At 52.3% G+C, this 20397-nt stretch overlaps 1 protein-coding gene across 3 annotated transcripts in view; it reads right to left on the bottom strand.

The window, feature by feature from the left end:
• Nucleotides 1–20397, bottom strand: part of Cuedc1 (CUE domain containing 1) — a 97448-nt gene that overhangs the window by 4623 nt on the left and 72428 nt on the right. Inside the window, exons 1-10 of one of the 3 annotated variants that reach the window (XM_031351276.1) lie at nucleotides 20184–20203; nucleotides 18144–18752; nucleotides 12573–12700; nucleotides 7593–7719; nucleotides 6784–6976; nucleotides 5531–5614; nucleotides 3122–3193; nucleotides 2215–2308; nucleotides 1285–1343; nucleotides 720–790 (exon numbers count right to left, since the gene is read on the bottom strand). In XM_031351276.1, the coding sequence (XP_031207136.1) occupies nucleotides 723–790; nucleotides 1285–1343; nucleotides 2215–2308; nucleotides 3122–3193; nucleotides 5531–5614; nucleotides 6784–6976; nucleotides 7593–7719; nucleotides 12573–12700; nucleotides 18144–18485 (1167 nt within the window). In that variant the 5' untranslated portion in view covers nucleotides 18486–18752; nucleotides 20184–20203 and the 3' untranslated portion in view covers nucleotides 720–722. Of the gene's footprint in view, nucleotides 1–719; nucleotides 791–1284; nucleotides 1344–2214; nucleotides 2309–3121; nucleotides 3194–5530; nucleotides 5615–6783; nucleotides 6977–7592; nucleotides 7720–12572; nucleotides 12701–18143; nucleotides 18753–20183; nucleotides 20204–20397 lie in introns of those variants that run through there. The other 2 variants (XM_031351275.1, XM_031351277.1) reach the window with 2 other exon arrangements.

Here is a 20397-nt window from a genome sequence, read left to right as displayed (position 1 = left end):
AGACCAGGCTGGCCTCGAACTCAGAAATCCATCTGCCTCTGCCTCCCATGTGCTGGGATTAAAGGTGTACATCACCACTGTCCAGCAATAACCAAATTCTTAAAAGTACAAAAGCCAAGCCAGGCGGTGGTGGTGCACGCCTTTAATCCCAGCACTTGGGAGGCAGAGGCAGGTGGATTTCTGAGTTCGAGGCCGGCCAGCCTGGTCTACAGAGTGAGTTCCAGGACAGCCAGGGTTACACAGAGAAACCCTGTCTCAAAAAAAAAGAAAGAAAGAAAGAAAGAAAGAAGGAAAGAAAGAAAGTATAAAAAAAAAAAGTACAAAAGCCAGGTGTGATACAGCAAGTCTGTAATCCCAGTGCTTGGGAAGTGGAGACAGGAGGGTCTGAAGTTCAAAGCCAGCCTCATTTATATAACCAGTGCAAAGGTAGTGGGGTTACATAAGACTGCTATGTATGTATGTATGATACATATATGTACATATATATATACACATACATATGTATACATATATATATATATATTCACACACACACACACACACACACACACACACACTGGTTTTTTAGGGGGAAAACATGTGCCCTGCCACAAGAGAAATAAGCAAGGGCCACCGTTACTTGATGTTCCAGCCCAGCACCTCTGGATCCTTGGAGGACACATGATGGGTGATGGGCCTTTGCCCTAGCTGCCCCTGGAAACTGTGGTCCCAAGCCTCACCTCTTACTGTCCTTCTCTTAGGGCCTCTTCCACCTTAGGCGCCTCCTGCCGCCTTCCCCGGAAGTCTTCCTCTGAAAGGCAAAGGCCTCATTCATCTTCCACCCTGCAGAGCCTCATGTGGGCCGGTCCCCAGCATGGGCAAGGTAGCTGTGTCACCTCTGATCCTTTGCTTGGATCCTGACCCCCAAGTAGCAGTATGTGGGTACAGTAAGAGAGGCCAAGGCAACATGGGTGCTGGCCTGGCTCTACCACTGAGCTCCAAGGCCTTGGACAAGTCTTACCCTTGTCCTGGCTATCTATCAAATAGGATAGGGGTGATGGTCTCTCCAGAAGATCCCCAAGGCCCAGGAACAGTACCCGGTACCTTGGGTTTCCCTTCAGGGACTATGGGAAGGGGGTGGCATTGTGTGTACCTCATGGCTAGGGACTACATTTCTGTGGGCCACCTGCCTGCTAACCCTTGACATGTCCCCCAGACTGAATATTAAACACTCAGGACCTCCTCCTGAAGGGTCGGTCACCCATCCCAAGCAATTGGAGTTCACCGTTCCCTGCCCTGCCTCACCATAAGCATGGCCCTCCACGTCATCCAGGAGGTTGGCTGTGGATGCAGCAGCCCCCAACCTGCCAGACTGTTGAGGAAAACTATCCCAGAGATGAGTTGGTACTACTGTCACAGCTTGCTCAATCTGCCTGTGCCCTGTCCTGATAACCCACCAACCTCACGAGGCTTCCACTATCCCTCTTGTTCCCAAACTGCCTAATGATGCACCTTCTAGGCACCCTCTCCTGGGATCAATGGACCAGATATCCAGGCCCAACCCCCTCACCCTGCCCCCCCCCCCATCACTAGGGACAGGGAGAGTGACTTTTCCCCTGTTCTCCTTCAGCCACTCAGCTTTCAATATCCTGGATCCTGTTGGATAAGCACAGATGAGAACTTTGGTATTAAGACAGGGAAATATCCTTTCACTCAAAAGGCCAAAAGGGAAAAAAGCAGGCCTCTGAAGATGCAGCTGCAGGGACCTATAAACCAGATCAACTAGCAAAATTAGGGGAAGCCTCGGTGATGGAGGAGACGGGTGGGGGAGGGGGACGATGTTTTTCTCCCAAAATGCAGATGACTCAAGGCCAAAAGTAAAGAAGCGGGGCTGGCGAGATGGCTCAGTGGGTTAAAGCACCGACTGCTCTTCCAAAGGTCCTGAGTTCAATTCCCAGCAATCACATGGTGGCTCACAACCACCTGATTCTGGTGGTCTGAAGACAGCTAAATCTTAAAAAAAAAAAAAGTAAAGAAGGCACAGGAACACAGGTAGGACAGTGTCCTGGAGAAAGGAATTCAGGAGCTGGGGTTTCCTGGTTCACAGATCAAGGGAGGGGCAGCCACAGATCATATCCCACTCCTGAGGAACGTTCTGCCGGCATCTCCATCACTGTGTCTCCATCACTGTGGCCGGCGCTCCCCACCCCACCCCAGGGCCAAGCAGAAGGATACGACTGAAGCTTCGGTAAATGTTTCTTCTTTGACTTCCTCATTTTGGTCTTCTCAGAGAAGGCTCGGGCGAGTTCAAACAGCTTCCTGCGCGTGGCTGGGGCAGAGAGACTCGTGAGCCCTTCAAGCTCCAGAGAGCCAGAGCATCAGATGGCTTCCCTCCAGGTTTGGGGGCAGCCAGGGCAGCACCAGGCCCCTTGGATGGGGACTGGGAAGAGGAAAGTGACAGGAATTGCAGACACCAGTGCCACCTAGGGAGTAAGTGCGCCATCCCAGGTCGGCCTCCGGGGGCAGCACAGGCCACCACTAGTCAAGTACACAGCAGCCTGCCTCCAGACCAAGATCCGGGTACTCCTTCCCTAGAGGCGGATAACCGCGGCTCTTGGCTTTCTTTACTGCTGCCGGCTGCCACGGCCATCCCGCCCCTCCCCAGCCACCTCCACAGTTGGTCCTAGGATTTCCATGAGTCATCGGAAATTTTCCCTGAAATAAAACCTTGAAAGGATCCAGCCTCATTCCCACTGGTTCTGGGTCTGTGAGACTGGAAACGGGAGGATGACAAAGAGCAGGCAGTGGGATGAGGTTTCCCCTATCCCAAAATGTCTGCCATTCCCACAGAAAGCAGGCTCAGCCAGGGACTCCTGGCTCGGCCAAGCCCTCACGCCACAGAGAATGTGAACACTGATACACATTATTTTCCTACAGACAGCTGGCTCAAGAGGATTTAAACTTAATTTGTCTCCAGACTCAGCTACGGAATAAAGTAAGACAGGAAGGCTGAGGGAGCTAGCCTGTGATTAAAATGTCACCCGGAGTTCACCAAGAGTCAATAGCATTAAAAATCTTCGGAGGGGGGCTCCCTCCCTTTCATGAGAGCTGGGACAAGGAGGGGACAAGGAGCAGGACTCACATTTTCCCATGTGTTTCAACTTGTCCCTGAATAAGGCATCTTCTGACACAGTGGGGTTGGTATCACTGGTTCCTGGAAGGAGGAGACACCTGCTGAGGGAGCAGGCCCATTGGGGCTCCGAGGTCCCGCTAAGAGAGAGAGCGAGCAACTGGCCAAGGCCCCAGGGAAATATGCCAGAGGGTACCCCTCCCTCCATGGTTGTTTCTGTCTGTTCTTTTATTACAGGAAAAAATGCATGCTTCTTCCTAAACATAGGAGTTTAAGGCAAGTTGCAAGAGTACTTCCTTATTTATTTATTTATTTATTTATTTTGTTTTTTTTTTCGAGACAGGGTTTCTCTGTGTAGTCCTGGCTGTCCTGGAACTCACTCTGTAGACCAGGCTGGCCTCGAACTTAGAAATCCACCTGCCTCTGCCTCCCAGGTGCTGGAATTAAAGGCTTGCACCCCATCCCCACACCCCCACAAGTACTTCCTTCTTGCAAGGTACGTTTTCCTCTTCGAAGCAAAGGAAGGCAGCCTTAAGATCTGCTGCTGCTGCTGTGGGAAATCTGCTGACCTTGGGTTCCAGCTTCTCAAGCTGTCCCATATCCTCAAAGTCATGATGGTGGTTTGAAATGAGCTCGTAGGGAGATCTACATCATGGAAATCCATCCCCTCAGACTGTATATCAGCCTTCTCCTGCACCCAGGGCAGAATGTTAACCCTTTTGCCAGCACATCACGACCCTCTGTGTGGTGAACTGAAGCAGAAAGAACAGAGAGCCAAGAACACTTCCCACACGCCGAACAGGCACGAGAGCAGGGCTCAGCCACGAGTCAGAATGCAGTGAGCCACCACCTGTGCGTGGGCCTCTCAGGGCCCCTCGGCAGCAGCTCACCACCCTGTAACTAGGCTCATCCCGAGAGTCACCCTGCCTGCTAACTTCCTTTTCAGTCGGTCTGATCCAGCTCAGCAGCCCCAGTGTCCCTCGTTAATTTGGGATCAAGGACAAGAAGCTCTGTGAAAACTCCCAGCTGAACATCTGGTGAGGCCTAAGCTCCTGGCCGCTTGCTTATGAATCAGTTCTATGGGATTTTCTTTCTCTGAGCTGGGATTAGTGGGGCATCTTACCCTTCTGTTCTTGCCTTCCCAGCTCAGCTGTAGGATTGAGGGTCTGCTCCTGGAAAAAAACTGCTGAGCCTTTTAAAATATGGACATGGGGAGATGGCAGTAAGTCACCCAGGACTCAGAGTCTCTGAGGATGAACCGAGTCTCTGTTCACACTCTCAACCACAGAGTCTGTTCTCACAGCTCTGCTATAGTCTATGCACCCTAGGAATACAGTCCCTCACCCTCTGGCTTGTCAGCCCCAATGCTGCTGGGGCTGGAGGAAGTCACATGTAGTTTGAAATGAGTTGGGGAGGCAGTCATAGGAGGGACTGTAAACCCTGCTTCTCTGGCCCTTTTCTTCTTCTTCTTCTTCTTCTTCTTCTTCTTCTTCTTCTTCTTCTTCTTCTTCTTCTTCTTCTTCTTCTTCTTCTTCTCTTTCGAGACAGGGTTTCTCTGTGTAGCCCTGGCTGTCCTGGAACTCACTCTGTAGACCAGGCTGGCCTTGAACTCGGAAATCCGCCTGCCTCCCAAGTGCTGGGACTAAAGGCGTGCGCCACCACTGCCCAACATTTTTTAAAATAGATTTTAAGATTTATTTGTTTATACTTATGAGTACTCTGTTTGCATGCATGCCTGCATGACAGAAGAGGGCATCAGATCCCATTACAGATGGTTATGAGCCACCATGTGGCTGCTGGGAATTAAACTCAGGACCTCTGGAAGAGCAGCCACTGCTCTTAACCATTGAGCCATCTCTCCAGACCTTCTGGCAGTTCTTGTGGAACCATCTTGCACACATGCTCAGAATGTCTCTTTCCCCCACCCAGCAGTGCGTGTCTCAGGGCAGATAGCCCTCAGCTGCTTAAGTGAATGCACTCTTGGCAGATTAAGTTCACCCTCTCCCCATGGGCTGGATGCGGTCAACATGCATGCCTTGCTTTGGCTGGTGTACTAATTAGGCATTAAGCCGTATAAAGCCAAACCTCACAGGATTCTATGGCCTTCCCCATCTTGGTTGCTATTAAGAGACATTACATGGCTTGGTGTGTCCTCTGGTAGTACAAGATCCAGAAATAGTCAGGAGATCAACCAGCCTATGGTAGGTACCCTGCAGCTCCTAGGACAGCAAGAACCTAGAGCCACTCAGTGAAGGGGCTATCTCACTCCACAGGAGGCCTCCCTTCTGGCTTGCTGAGGGGCCTTGGGTCCCACCCTTGGTCTGTTTCCTCATCCTACTGCTAAGTTCTCAGTGTTGAAGATAAAGGTGGGGTGTGGGCCCACTGAGGCCCTCAGGCTCGCTCTCAGGACAGCAAGCTTACCTGGGACAGAGGAGGGAAAGCCAACGTCATTTCCAACAGCCACATTGCTGGTTTTGGATTTCTGGGATTCATACTTCAATCGGTCTGGAAAAGGAGACAGATTCTATCAGGGAAGTGAGCTCTGGGGTTCCCAGGGGGCACACTGAAGGCCGCAGGAGGCAGAATCCCCTGAAGCACACATGAGTACACACACACACATACACAAGCACACATCTGCCAGCTCGTGAAGAACTTGTGATAATAGAAACAACTACCTAATAAGCATTAGCAATGTTGGAATGTCAGAATTAGCAGCTTCCCCAGAGTCCAAACCTATTTGATTGTATTGTCTTAGGGTCTTGATATGGAACCCTGGCTCTCTTGGAACTCATTCATGGTTCTCCTTCCTCTGTGTCCTTAATGCTGGGCTTGCAGGTATCAGCTGCATGTACAGCCAAGTCCCTCTTCTCTCTCTCTTTCCCTCTCTCTCTCTGTTTTGGTTTTTCAAGACAGGGTTTCTCTGTATAGCCCTGTCTGTCTTGGAATTCACTCTGTAGATTAGATCAGGCTGGCCTCAAACTCAGAAATCTGCCTACCTCTGCCTCCCAAGTGCTGGGATTAAAGGTGTGCTACCACTACTACCTGGCTCTAGCCACACCATTTTTATTCTGCCTGTGGGGCTGCTTTCTCCAGCCCAACATGCCACCAGCAGCACAATTTGTTCCCTTCTTCCCCAACACCTCAGAATTGCTTCCATCCCTCCTCCCTCCCTCCTTCCCTCTGTGACAGTTACAAGACCACCTCCTCAGGCCCTGTCACCAAACCCTACCTCAAAAGGAAAGGCAGCAGGGTGACCCATCCATAGATCATGCAGATATCCTGCTCTAACCTCCATTCAGGAAGCCTCCTAGTCTGGCATCCATGAAGCCAGTCACCTTGTTTCCCAGGGCTCAAGACATGGTAACCCTGCCTTGTAGCTAGAGGTTGGTAGGAAAGGCAGCATTTCTCTCCCTGTCGCCCAAGCCTAGGCTAATGCTGAGCTCGAACAGATATGCAGGGCAGGGGAGAAGGCCCAATGGGCACGCCTTCTTCCTCTGGGTTCTCAGGTGTTCCCAGCCCCCATTGAAACCTGGAGCTCCTGTGTGACCCAGGGAGGGCCAAGCTTAAGCAGGTTAGAAAGTGCCTGGCATGCTGGCATCTGGCACAACGCCTCCTGAGGCCCGAGGCTCCTGCCCATGTCATTCTCTTCTCACATGGGGAGGCTTGGTGCCCACCTCTCTCCAGGGCGAGGAGGAAGTCTCGGTTTCGCTGCAGCTCCTTCATGAATTCCTCATTCTGCAGGAAGAGGGCGATTCTCTCATCTTCCAGGTACTGTTTCCAGCGGCTGTCCTGGTCACAGGCCATGGGCCCTGGTGCCGGAGGGGGGCCTCCCTCTCCACTCATAGACTTGGAGCCCCCGGGGTGACCCTGTGGAGGAGTGAGCACACACATCACCTACTTAAATCCATGTACAGCTATATGCCCAGGTGTGCTTTCCCAGAATCCTCCAGCCTCCTTGTGTAGTCCCCTCCTCCCAATGGGACCCAGTCACTAGCCAGAATTCAACTGGATAGCTCAGAACTGCCCATGCAGCAGAAACAGGAAGGACATCAAAAGAACTTTTCCTCCCAACCTAGGGCCACTTCATTCCTTCTTCTGGAATCTAAATCATCCTGAAAATCAATTTGCAAACAGCTCAACCACCTGTGCATGGACTCCCAGTTTCACACTTTTCTCTACACCAGCTGTATGCTCCACCAGCAGGGGCACCCTTCTGAAAGAAGCTTCCACTGAGAGGAAAACGGCAACCCCACCATTAGCTACCCTACAGCTTGAGGTGATGGCTGCAGTCAGAGAGCCAGGCCAGACAGGAAGCAAAACTGTGGGTTCACCTTTCTTTTCTTACAAATTCTAATTCACAGAAGCAGCCCAGCCTGGGCTCGAAAACCAAGAAGTATAAAACTGGCTGGTACAGACCATGATGTAGCCCAGGAGAGCTGCTGGACAGGCAGGTAGGTGTGGAGGTTTGAGGGCAGCCTCTTACCTGAATGCTGTCCATCTGCTGGGGAAGGATTCGGAGAAAGTCATCTGGGAGGTTACCCAGGAGGGGTGGGTTCCAGTTTCTGTAGCGCCTCTGGCTTGTAGGTTGTCCGGAGCCCAGGACATCAATCCTGGGGGATGGGAGATAAAGAGAGCAGAGGGGTAGTCAGGCTTAGCCATAGCTCTGTTGGCCCATCACAGGCCCTTGGGCAATGGAGATCTTACTCAAGAGTGTCCAGTGCTCACACTGCCTTCAGAACAAAAGTACAGGCATGCACTCTGCTGAATGAGGGAAATGGCAGACCAAGAAGGAAGGCCGAGCCAGGTGAGGGGCAGTAGGGATCTCTCTCTCTCTCTCTCTCTCTCTCTCTCTCTCTCTCTCTCTCTCTCTCTCTCCTCTCTGGGACTTTTCTCAGTCAGATCTACTTTCCTCAGCTTTGGCCTTGGGCTTAGGTCACTTTTCTGTCACTCAGTGTCACTGGTGCAAATGTCAATGTTGTGTGGATTTACATACAGACTTTATGAATGTCCCCTACAGACTGGGGGCAGAGGGTGGGGTCAGACATTTCTGTGCTATGTCCCTAGCTGGCACAGTGCTAAACTGTTAAATAATAATAGCTACCACCCCACCCCCCAACAGCAGACAAGTAGCCTGCCAACAGTCCATTCTGCCCTTGTTTGTTGAGGAAGGACGCTCCCCAAGATTCCTGGACAATACGCAGACTTGAGTTCCTATTCTGGCTCAACTGCAGCCAGCAGAGGGTAGGGAACATTGGGGAGCCCCTGGTACCTTGTTACAAAATCTAGACCTTGCTGATCTCCTGCCCAGGTACTGGGACAGACAGACAGACAGACAGATGATGGATGGACACGTACACCCTCCCCATGAGCTGCAGCTTGAACAGATGGAGGCCAGAGTTAGGTTCCCAGGGGTTATATGGGGCCTCTCTTCCCAGACAAGGTATGTCTGTGCCCAGCAGCCAGGACAGGAGAGGAAGAAGGGCCTGGCTGCCCTGACCCCAGGCTCTATCCCAAGCCCAGGCCTGAAGGAAGCCTGGAGCTTGGCCAGGAGCTCCAGGGCTCCTCAGCAGCCTGCTGCGTGGCAACCGCAGGACACGTGTCCCGCTGAATCAGGGAAATGACACATGGAGAAGGCAGGCGGCTGGGGAGGGGGTGGGGGCCATGCTGGGCTCGGCCTGGCTTTGATTTGGCCTCCAGCTCCAGGAATCCCTCCACCCCCTCACTGGAGGGGAGCTTTTCCGTCTGCCCGCTAACTTGTGGAAATAACTTCCTTTCCTTTTCTATTTTGGGCTGGTGGCCCGGTGGGTATGAGAGGAGGGCTGAAGGGAGGGCGGGGGCAGCGGCAGACGGATAACCAGCTGCTAAGTCCTAGGGGGAGCTCAGCTGGCAGCCAGAGATACACAGGGATATCCAGAGAGGCGCCTGCAGGGGAACCCAGGGCTAGGTCTCTTCCACATTGCTCTGCCACTTATGTCCCTGTCCCTGTCCCAAGCTCTGGGTCCCTCCCAAGGCCCATCTGTCAGTCCCAGAGACACCACTTCCAGCCACAATGGAAGAAGGCTTGTCTAGGCTTTGTTTGGGGCCAGTAATCACCCCAACTCAGTTATATACAGAAGCCACCCAGGATGGCCGCCCAGGGAGAGTACAAACTCTGACCAAGACCCTTCTAAGCTATTGTAGTTCTGGGATGCCTACAGGGTGAGGGCTGACATGGGGTGAATTCCTTTTCTTCCAGAGTCTCCCCGGGCTGCTGGGCACTCGTCCTGGAAAGTCTACCAGTCACCCTCCTCCAAGCCCTGGGGTGAAGTCATCCTCAGCTGCTGGGGGGCCAGCCCAGTGCAGGCAGCCCAACAACTCCATTATGGTTGGAAAGGAATGGGAGAAATGAGCTGCTGAGGGCAAATGATTTCCACACAAAAACAGCAGGCGGCCTGTGGAGGGGCCTCCTGGGCTGCTGAGACTCAGGCAAATGGAGGGAAGAACTCAGCAGCAAGGGAGGGGGAAGGAGACTGAAGCCAAGAGGATCTTCAGGTACTGAGCCGCCGAGACCCCCAGACTAGAATTTCAAGCTGAGGTGGATGGATAATGACCTCATGCTTAACCACAGGATGTCGGACCACCTGGCTGAGAAGAATTTCAGACATGCGCCTTTCCAGAAGTGTTTTTAGTGGAGTCTGGATGTGCAGTCCACATGCGCCAGACCCTGTCACAGGTCACATAGCTGCATCGTTTAGGCAGAACCTAGGCAAAGAATCCTAGCATTCTAGCTTTGTTTCTCCGGGGTGGCCCTGCCTCTTTGGAGGGCAGTATCTGAACTCTGAAACTCTGTCCTGTTACCAGGCCCATCCCAGGGACACGGTGACGGGAAGGGACCAGACCACTAGCCCCTTCTGAATCTAACCTTCAGCAGCTAAAGATTCTTTTGACGGGAAGGGACCAGACCACTAGCCCCTTCTGAATCTAACCTTCAGCAGCTAAAGATTCTTTTGAATACCAGTCTACCAGTGCCCTGCCTGGTATAGTCCCACGGAGCCTCCTGTAGTTGCAGGGTACGGTGTGTGCTCCTTAGGAGCTCCACAGAGCCCCCAAGACAGACCTGTGTTCCTCTCCACTCACTCTGATGAACTACACATGCAGGAGCTCCTCAAGATGGTCCCCTCTCTCTGCTTTTCCTGCACATACACCATTTCCTCATCTGGGACATAGTCCTGTCCTCAGTCTCACTAAAGAAAGGAGATGTGGACGTCAGGCCATCGCTTGGACAGCAGCTTTGTGGCTCTCCGAAATTCTGATCTACAGGAGTGGGGCCCAGAGGACAAGCAAAACACACACACACACACACACACACACACACACACACGCACACATGCACAGTGTAATTGAAACTATTTTTTAAGTACTTTGGATTGTGTGTTATAGTTTGGCCTGCAATGTCCCCCACGAGCTTCTGTGGTCGAACTCCTGCTCTCAGCTAGCGGAGCGGCACTGCTTTGGGAAGCTATGGGCTCTTTACAGGTGGGATCTACATCACTAGGGGCAGACCTGAAAGGTTGCACCTGCCTCTGGCTCTAGACCAGCTCTCTCTGCTTCCCGATGCACAGTGATGTGAAAGGTCCAATGGCCCTGCCCTCTGCTCTGCCACACCTTTCCCTGCCATAATGAACTAAAACCGCTCTCACACTGTGAGTCAAATAAGCTTTTCCTCCATCAAGTCCTTGCCTTGCAGCAACACAAATGAAACAGAGGATTAAACCAACAGTGACACGGAAGTTAAGCCAGGCCGGGGGGTGGGGGGTTGGGGGGGTGGGGGGTGGGGGTGGCTTTAATCTCAGCACCCAGGAAGCAGAGGCAGATGGATCTTTGTGAGTTCTGGGCCAGCTTGGTCTACATAGCTAGTTCTAGGACGGGCAAGGCTGCACAAAGAAACCTTGTGTGTTGGGTAGGGTGGAGGAGCAAAAGGAAAATCATTTAGCTCTGATCTCGGTAAGGTGCCACAGGCAGGACCTCTGTGGCAGTCTCACCAAGGCCTCCAACTCCTACTCCCCCAGCCTGCATCTCCTGTACCACTTGTGAACTCAGTGGAGGACCTCTGCCCCACCCAGCTAACTTCCCAGACTCTCCGCTCAACAGGAAGGAGAGGACATAACAATGACAACCCAGTCAGACGACCTGGGTTCACAGCCCAGTCTTGGCTGAGGGAACAGCGGTAACCCCCCGAGGCTCAGCTTTGCCAACTACGACATGGGTAGGATGCACTGCTCACCACCTACGTACGTACTTAAGTCATCCAGGAAGGGACCATGGCTGTCTCTGGCACTTGAAGGGTGTTTGACACATGACAGTTGTTCTTACTGACTCTCCAGGTTCCCCCACTATCACTGTTCTGGGGCTCTTAAGATGTCTAGAATTGGGGGATCACTATGGCAGGTTCCCCCCTCTCACCCTGTCTGTCATTCTAACAAACAGCAGCTCCAGGACAAAGCAACCACCCCTGGGCTCTACCATCTGCCAAACACAGAGCCCAGAAAGCAAGCACTTCCCATACAATGGACCCCACCGGCACTAGCTTCATTTTAAGCTTCCAAATAACAAGAGTCTCAAAGCTGAGGCAAGCCTCTGGGGTCCTTGCTGTCCACTCTCCTGTCTCCAGTCATCAAACGAGCCCAGATAAAGACACATCTTCACATTGCTTAAAAATCCCCTCAGCATCACTACTAGCTCAGGGGTGACAGTCATTCCACTGGTGACTGACGGCTACCTGGGGGTGTCGGGTTGGGAGGGATTCTGAGGTTCGTCTTGCCTCAGCAGGAGACAGCACAATGATTAATTACTAATGTGTCCATGGGCTGGGGAAGGGAAGAGTCAGTACAGTAGTTCATGAGCTCATCTTCCTACCCTGCCTCTCCTTTGACGACACACTCCAAGAACCCGAAGGCTGTATCATATTTAATTAACTGTATCCCACAGGCATATGCTGCTATGGGCAAGTTTTCATCTGGGTTCCAAACTCGGGTCCTTGTGTTTGCTCTGCAGGCACTTTAGAGACAGCCATCTCTCTAGCCTTCTTATTTATTGTTAGGATCATTTTGCACTGAACCTGGAACTTACTGACTGGTGAAATCAGCTGGCCACTGAGCTCCAGGGACCTGCCTGTCTCTGTAACGCCAGCTATTGGTCTGCTGTGCCCAGCTTTTACATGCAGAGGGCTAGGAATTCAAGCCCAGGTCCCCATGCTTGTGCATCAAGCACTCTGCCCACTGAGAGCCATTTCCCCAGTCCCACAGTGTTGAAGTTTGGAAACTTCTCCCAGGTGTCCTGTGAAAATGTCCCTTGCCACAGAAAAGTTTGCAGTTAGTGGAATAATGTCTGCCTGGGGCGGCCAATTTCCCACTGTGGTTTAGACAACCCCGACTCCTGTCTCCATCTCTACCCACTGCGCTGTGAGACAAAAATGGACTCTCACCGGGGAGGTGGCGTTGGAGGAGCCAGCAGGTAAGGCCTGTCGAACACGTGCATGTGGTAGGCTGGCGGTGAATATACCGGCGGGGGCTCTTCCTCAGAGCTATCCGGCTCCAGAGTCCTTTCCAGGATCTAAGACAGAGACAACGAAGAAAGACGTAGTAACAATTATTGATTCGGATATTAATAACCCATCCTTGAACCTCAGTGGCATTCAGATGAAACCAAGGATGGGCAAGGATGTGTCTTGTTTTGTTTTGTTTTGTTTTTTCGAGACAGGGTTTCTCTGTCTAGCCCTGGCTGTCCTGAAGCTCACTTTGTAGACCAGGCTGGCCTCAAACTCAGAAATCCGCCTGCCTCTGCCTCCTGAATGCCGGGATTAAAGGTGTGCGCCACCACCGCCTGGCTGTGTTAGTGTTAATACCTAAGGCTGGCATCGCCAAGAAGCAGCTCCCAGCAGCAATGCACAAAACCCCTTAAGACATGTCCTTGCCTGGCAGTGGTGGTGGCACACGCCTTTAATCCCAGCACTCGGGAGGCAGAGGCAGGTGGATTTCTGAATTTGAGGCCAGCCTGGTCTACAGAGTGAGTTCCAGGACAGCCAAGGCTACACAGAGAAACCCTGTCTCAGAAAAAAACAAAACAAAACAAAAAAACAAAACAAACAAACAAACAAAACACTAACACGTGGCTACCATGACCCCTCAGTTATACTTAGCAAACAGGACAATACACTGCCCCAAAGGATGGTTCATGGCAGCAGCATCTATTCAAGCAATGCTCGAGAGCAGCAAAACAAACACAGGGTGGAAGAGAGACTGTGAGGGTTGGGGAGGATGGGAGGAGGTGCTGGGAACTCTGGGGCCTGTGGAAGAGGCCTAGGAAGCTGGGTGCCTGCGAGGGTTGGGGAGGATGGGAGGAGGTGCTGGGAACTCCGGGGCCTGTGGAAGAGGCCTAGGAAGCTGGGTGCCTGTCAAGTGGTATACGCGTGCTTTAACATCTCTAAGCTATAAACCATGCTATGTGAAACCTCTCTGGACTGCACGCTTGAGACCCGTGCCCTCTGTACTCTTCTCTGACGACATCATTCACTCACGCCCTCGTTGGGCACACTTCCACATCTCTTATCTTAACAGCCAGTCTGGCAAGTTAAGGCCCATTTTAGGGATGAGAAAATTAAGGCCTGAGGGTGTTTTATTTGTTTGGTGGTATTTGGAATTGAGCACCTAGCCTCACGCACATGAGGTACAGACAGCCCAGGTCTTTTTATTTTTATTCTGAAACAGGGTCTCACTAAGTTCCCCAGGCTGGCCTTGAACCTGTCTCATTACTTCTCTTGGGAAGATGTGAAGAAGAGAGGACACCGATGACCGGCCAAAGAAGTGGTCTCACTCAAGTCTAGGAGTGTCCCGCCGCCACAAAGCCCCTGAATGAGCTAACCTCTTGACTACCCCTGCATCTCTCAAATCCATCTGCAGCTGGAGCAAAAAAAATAAATAAATAAAATAAAATGGCATACCGCTGGGAAGTGGCTATAGGAGAGAGGGAGGGGCTAAAACCACAGGTGACCCTCTAATGCCCCTCCCTGCCTTCCCTGAAGGAACAGGCCCAAGCTTGCTGAAGAGCTGGTGTAGGAAGTCAGAGATGTTCTGGCTAAGATGGCAATGGCGTGTCACGGCTCAGGGGACCGCAAGGCAGACCACTTCTGATCTTCCTGCCCTGTCTGCACCTTTCCAGAAGGAGAATCAGATTGCAGGCCCTGTGAGGTGAGGCTGAGGCCTGGTTCAGTAACATGGCAAAAGCACTCACTGGCTTTAGATTGGAATCTTCAACACGGACCATGGGCTTCACAGTCATGCCCTTCCCTCAGGCAGCCTGCACATCTAAGTAAGATGCTCAGGGTGAACACCCCAGTTGCCTATTGTCCCTCTGGACCCCTTTCTCTTCACTGAGAAAGCAGGGCAGGGGAAGGTCAAGGGTAGATAGGGTGAAGCCAAGTTCATGTGATCCAGGGGATATGAATCTGCCCTTCCCCCACCTCCCCAGAGGCATCTGGGCAGATCCCTGGTACACACCTCGACCCACCCCACCCCCGCAGCTCTGTTCCCGCTTTCACAGAGACCAAAGAACCTGGGAAGGGCTCGGAGGCCCTGACTGACTCAGCCCCTAAGTCCCCAGCCCCACTTGAACCCTGGGTTTATAGAAGACACCCCTTAAGCTGTGTCTCTGCTTTTGCCAGGCCAGGTTCCATTGATATATCTGACCCCTAGCCCAGCTGCGCCCAGAATGAGGAGGCTGGCAGAGACTCCCTGGCAGCAGCGAGCACACACACACACTGCAATGCTCTGCGCGCCAGCCTGACCCAAGGAGGCTCCCCGCCCTGGAATGCGTGTTCTTTCCTGTGAGGCGGAAAGTATTAAAACAGATGCTTCTGCAGGAGAAGAATGAGGACAACTTGGCTGGCCAGGCCACTGCACTGCTCAGCCCACATTCCCCCAGGAAGGAAAAGGATGCGGGGTGCAGGATCGTTGTGAGGAATGGGCTTCTGGTGACCTCTCGTTGCCTAGCCCAGGAGGTGCTCAGCAAGATCCTAGGGGACCCAGAAGACTGGCTGCTGCCTCCTCCAAGTCCACACACTCCCATTTCTGACAGCCCTTGGCTCTGAGGGACAGAGTCCAGGCCTGGCCTGGTGAGAGAGAGACGAGAGTTCCATGGGTTTCTCCTCATCTGTGGTGCACCCCTAGACTCAAGGAGCCCAGGGAGACAGGTGGGCCCCGTGCTTCTACACTACAGTGCAGCTTCCTGGAGCAGCAAATGCAGCCTCTAGAGAGGAATGCTTGATAGTGGGGAGGAGGCAGGTGGTGGGCAGGCCTGCTCCAGAAAGGAAAATCTATAGTCCCAGAGAGGGAAACACAGTGTCTTTCTGCCCACCCCTCATAGTTGTAGCCACAAGGAGCTTTTTCTGGCTCTAAAGGTTCTATGGCCCCCTAGCCTAACTCACTGGGTGATGGGTGCCAGCCAGGTGTTCCGGAGGCTGGGAGAGAGGCAGACTCTGGGCCATTTATCTGACAGGAGCCGTTTCTCTCTGACAAGGACACCCCTTGAGCCAGCCCACCATCTATCAGCCTCTAGAGACGGAGCTTTTTCCAGTCAGCAGTTATTGTCATTCTTACTGCTCCTCATAAATTTTCTGTAGCACTTTACCCTGGCTCAGGAGCTGCCTGCTGATGGGCCCAGGCAGGCCTCCAAAGGTGGGGGTTGGGAGAGAGCCAAGGATGGCCCAGAAGGGGCTTAACTGTGAACAGCAGACTGCCTGGGAACAGAAGTAAGTGCAGCACAGGATGGCTGCCCAGGGGGTTGAGGAAGCCTTGCAGAGGTCTGTGATGCCCACAGGCTCTGTGGGCAAAGCAGGAAACGCCCCGCCTGGCAGACTGTCAGGACCAACAGGACTATAGAGAGCCAAAGCATGGGGGAACTTCCCAGCTCACTCTGAAAGAATGCACCTACACGCGCACACATGCACGTGAACTCACATCTCCTTTCAACGAGAAGTGTCTGGATTTTCCAGTGCTGTCTCCATCGACTAATCTGGGCAGGTCAAAGGAGTGTTTGACAGAGGAAAAAGTGACAGAAAACTAGGCAAAGACATTGTCAACAGGGCTGAGGAGGTGGCTCGCTCAGTCAGTGCTTGCCACACAAGGTCTTGGGTTCAATACATGGCACCCGTATAAAAAGCTGGTGGCCCCCACCAGTAATGCCAGTCCAGGGGATGTGGAGACAGTAGTAATCCCTGCAGCGCCCTAACTACTAGCTAGCCAGCCTTGCCTAATTAGCAAGAGACCCTGTCCCCAAAAACCAAGGTAGCTGGCTCCTGAGGAACAATACCCTAAGCTGGTCTCTGGTTTACACACACACACACACACACACACACACACACACACACACACACACACACACGTATCATCTATTCACTGCAAACATCCCCCTTGTATCACCGTGTACCTGGGTAGAAAACACCACGCTGGCACAAGTCACCCTGGCACAAGTCACCGTTGCCCATACAGCTCCTCCATGGAGAGGGAATCCTAGCAGTCTCTAAGGGAGGGAGGGGAAGGTAGGAGGACCAGGGAGGCCTGGGCTCTGCAGTCAAATCTGGTTGAGAGTTCCCATGTTAAACAAGGGTGACTGACTGCTCTCTTGTCAAGTTTGAGAAACAGAAAAGATGTATTTCTGAAACATCGGAAGATGCCCAGCACAGGCTGGACTCTGGAGAGTGGAATTCAGCTGGGCCTGGTGAAGGATCTTTGCCATTCCAGCTGCCTGAGGGATGGAGGCAGGAGGATGGAAAGTTCAAGGTCTGCCCGAGCCTCACAGTAAGCATAAGTCTCTATGTTCCCCTCCACTCTTCCCTGCCCCACCCCACCCCCCATAGGGAAATCCTATGTAAAAAGAGGGCTGGGGGTACGGCTTTGAGACAGGGATTGCAGGGCATGTATGAACCCCTGGGTTTAACCCTCAGGACTGCAATAAGCCCGTGTAAAAAACACACAACCTAGTTATTATATTTGTAAGCTGTAGGCCTAGATTGGGCAGATCTACCACTACACTAATCTATTCCCCAGCTATGAGATCCCTTGTTACTTGTGTCTCCTCCAGGCCATGTGGTTCTGCTCCATCTTCCTTCCTCCATCGTTCCCTACCCTTCTCCGCTCTCTAAGATCTCCAGCCCCACCCTTCCCTTCCATTGTCCAATCACAGGCTCTCTAGCCTTTATTTGACCAGCTAGAACGGGGGAGAAGGGTCACATGAAATCACCTGAACACTTGGTCCATTCTTTATCAAGGCAGCCTCTGGTAAGGAAACAGAATTAACATCACAACATCAACAGCGCCAGGGCAACCCACAACAGTGGCACACAACTTTAACCCCAGCACTCAGGAAGCAGAGACAGGCAGATCTCTGTGAGTCCAAGGCCCGCCTGGTCTACAGAGTGAGTTCCAGGACAGCCAGGGCTACACAGAGAAACCCTGTCTTGAAAAACCAAAAGGTCTTTCTTGGAAAATACACACTGGAAACGCTAGGCTTGGAACTAAGAGGTCAGAACGTTGGAGTGGGGCTTATATAACTACATTTTAAACAATGTGACTCAGCCCGGCGGTGGTGGCGCACGCCTTTAATCCCAGCGCTTGGGAGGCAGAGGCAGAGGCAGGCGGATTTCTGAGGCTAGCCTGGTCTACAGAGTGAGTTCCAGGACAGCCAGAGCTATTCAGAGAAACCCTGTCTCGAAAAACCAAAAAAAAAAAAAAAAAAAAAATCTTGTGACTCTAGCCAGGGTCTTGTACTATCCCTAATATACCACAGAGTAGGTGCTTGTTTGCTGGGTGTTGTTCATTGAATGAGTGCATGATTACTACCCATAATATTTGCCCGCTCTTAGGTTTCCTAAGGGGAAATGCTTGTTGGATAGAAGCCAGATATTTGCCCCACCACACCCTTTCTGTGGTTGTGGCTGGGAGCAACCACTAAGAGAGGCTGGACCTCTATTGGAGGTGAATAGTCCCAACCCTGCCTCTACCTCTGGTGGGATGCTGTCCTCCGAGTCTGAGCTGTCCTCATAGGCGCTGCCACCACCCGCCTCCAGGTTCATCTGTAACAGCTGGTCTATGGTGGCGTCCACCGCGCCGCTGTTGGCACGCAGCACGCACTCAATGATGTCGTAGTCCATGTTAGGAAACATAGTCTTGAAGTCGTCCATGGCCTGGTTGAACTCGAGGCGGCGTACCTGGCGAGCCGGCCGACTGTTGTTGAGCTCCTGAGGGGCCGTACTGCCATCCCCAGCCCCTGTCCCGGCTCCGCGAGCCCCGGTAGCCCCGCCACCGCCGCTGCCGCTGCTGCTTCTGCGAAACAGGCTGGTCATCTTGCAGAGCCGCTGCGGGAGAATGTTTCCAACAAACGGAGAAGCCGCTGGCCTGGGGTCCCTCCGTCGTAGGCCACTTGCTCGCTCCGCAGGCTCGGAAGACTCACTCCTGTGCTTCCTCCTGGTGGGAATGCACGGCCCAGGCTAGGGGACAGGGGACAGGGTGGTGGCGGCATGCGGACCTCGGCCAGGCTTTAGATGGACTCCAGATCATCCACATCCTGAGTCATCCTGGCACAGGGGGCTGCAACAGACTGATGGTGTCACCTGAAATGAGGGACAGAGTCAGCAGCTGAAGCAAAGGCAGCTGAACTCTTTGGTGGTCAGCTGTTAGGAAATGAGGGTGACCCTACCTAGCCTAGGGAGATCTGCTTCTCTCTGTTCTCCCTAGTCTGGGTGCTGGAGATAGACCCCAGAACTTTGTGGCATGATAAGCATGTTAATATATAAATACACATATATACATATATGCATATATACATGTGCATACATATATAATCGTTTCCTATTTATTTTATTTTCATTTTTGTTGTTGTTTTGAGATAGGGTTTCACCTAGCTCACATTGACTTCAAATTCAATGTGTAGCTGAGGCCGTCCTTTAACGCCCTCTGTAGACCAGGCTGGCCACCAACTCACGGAGATTCACTTGCCTCTGCCTCCTGAGAGCTGGGATCAAAGGTGTGCACCACCATTGCATGGCTTGTCTTGAACTCTTAATTCCCCTGCCTCAGCCTTCTACAGTCCTGAATGAATAAGCCTTCCAAGGGCTGGGATTACAGGCATACCACCATACTTCCCAAAACCGTCCTGAGGAGTCCTGTACATCTAAGTCTTATTCATGGTTCATCTCAAACCCAGTTCCCTGCCACAGTTAAACTTAGCTGGTCTCCAAAGCTGGCACAAGAATGGGCACAGACAGACAGACAAGCATGATTAGGGACGGAAATCTACAACAACATTCGGCCCTCTCCCAGCCGGGTGTGGAAATGGTAACCAAGGCGATGTCACTGGTATAGTGTAGACAAAGGAGACAAAACGTCTGAAAGCACTCTGTCCAGGGCTGGGGCTGCAGTTCACTGGGTGAAGTGTTTGCCTCACATGCATGAAGCCCTTAATTCGATTCCCACCACAGAATAAAACCTGGCCTGGTGAGGCATGAGCGTAAGCCCAGCACTCCAAGCTCTTGGGAGGCAAACACCAGAGGATTAGGGGTTCGAGGCTGTCCTTGAAGTTTTCGGTCAGCTTGGACTAGAGAACTTGTCTCAAAAAAACAAAACCTGGAGCCAGTGAGATAGCTCAGTGGGTAAAGGTGCTTGCCACAAAGCCTGATGATCAGAGCTTCATCCCTGGGATCCCTCATGGTGGAGGGAGACAACTGGTTCCTACGATTGTTCGCCTGACTTGCACACGCGAGTGCACACACACACACACACACACACACACACACACTGCAAAGCAATAAAAAAAAAAAAACTAGTTCTGGACCGGGCGGTGGTGGCACACGCCTTTAATCCCAGCACTTGGGAGGCAGAGGCAGGCAGATTTCTGAGTTCAGGACAGCCAGGGCTACACAAAGAAACCCTGTCTCGGGAAAAAAAAAAAAATCTGGCTCTGACTTTCTCCATTTTATCCTAAGATTGAGTTGGTTCAGCAACTTGTCCCCAAGCTCAGGCTTCCTCTGCCTCGGCCTCCTTACCAAGGTACCGTCACATGCGGCTCTTCTCAGGGTATTCTTAAGCTTGAACCAGATGCAAACCTCTGTGTTCTAGGATAGAACCATGGCTTTAACCACGGATGGAGAAACTGTCCTGGGAGCAAATCCTCATCACACTCAGAGTGGCCGAGCACCGACTGCCATGACAGAAAAGATCGGATCAGAGGGAAGCAGGGACAATGTGGTAGGGAGGAGG

The sequence above is a fragment of the Mastomys coucha genome, unplaced genomic scaffold, assembly GCF_008632895.1.
Source record: "Mastomys coucha isolate ucsf_1 unplaced genomic scaffold, UCSF_Mcou_1 pScaffold5, whole genome shotgun sequence".
Taxonomy (NCBI): Eukaryota; Metazoa; Chordata; class Mammalia; order Rodentia; family Muridae; genus Mastomys; species Mastomys coucha.
The sequence above is the reverse complement of the archived record's forward strand: the minus strand, read 5'-3'. Positions and strand labels throughout refer to the sequence as shown.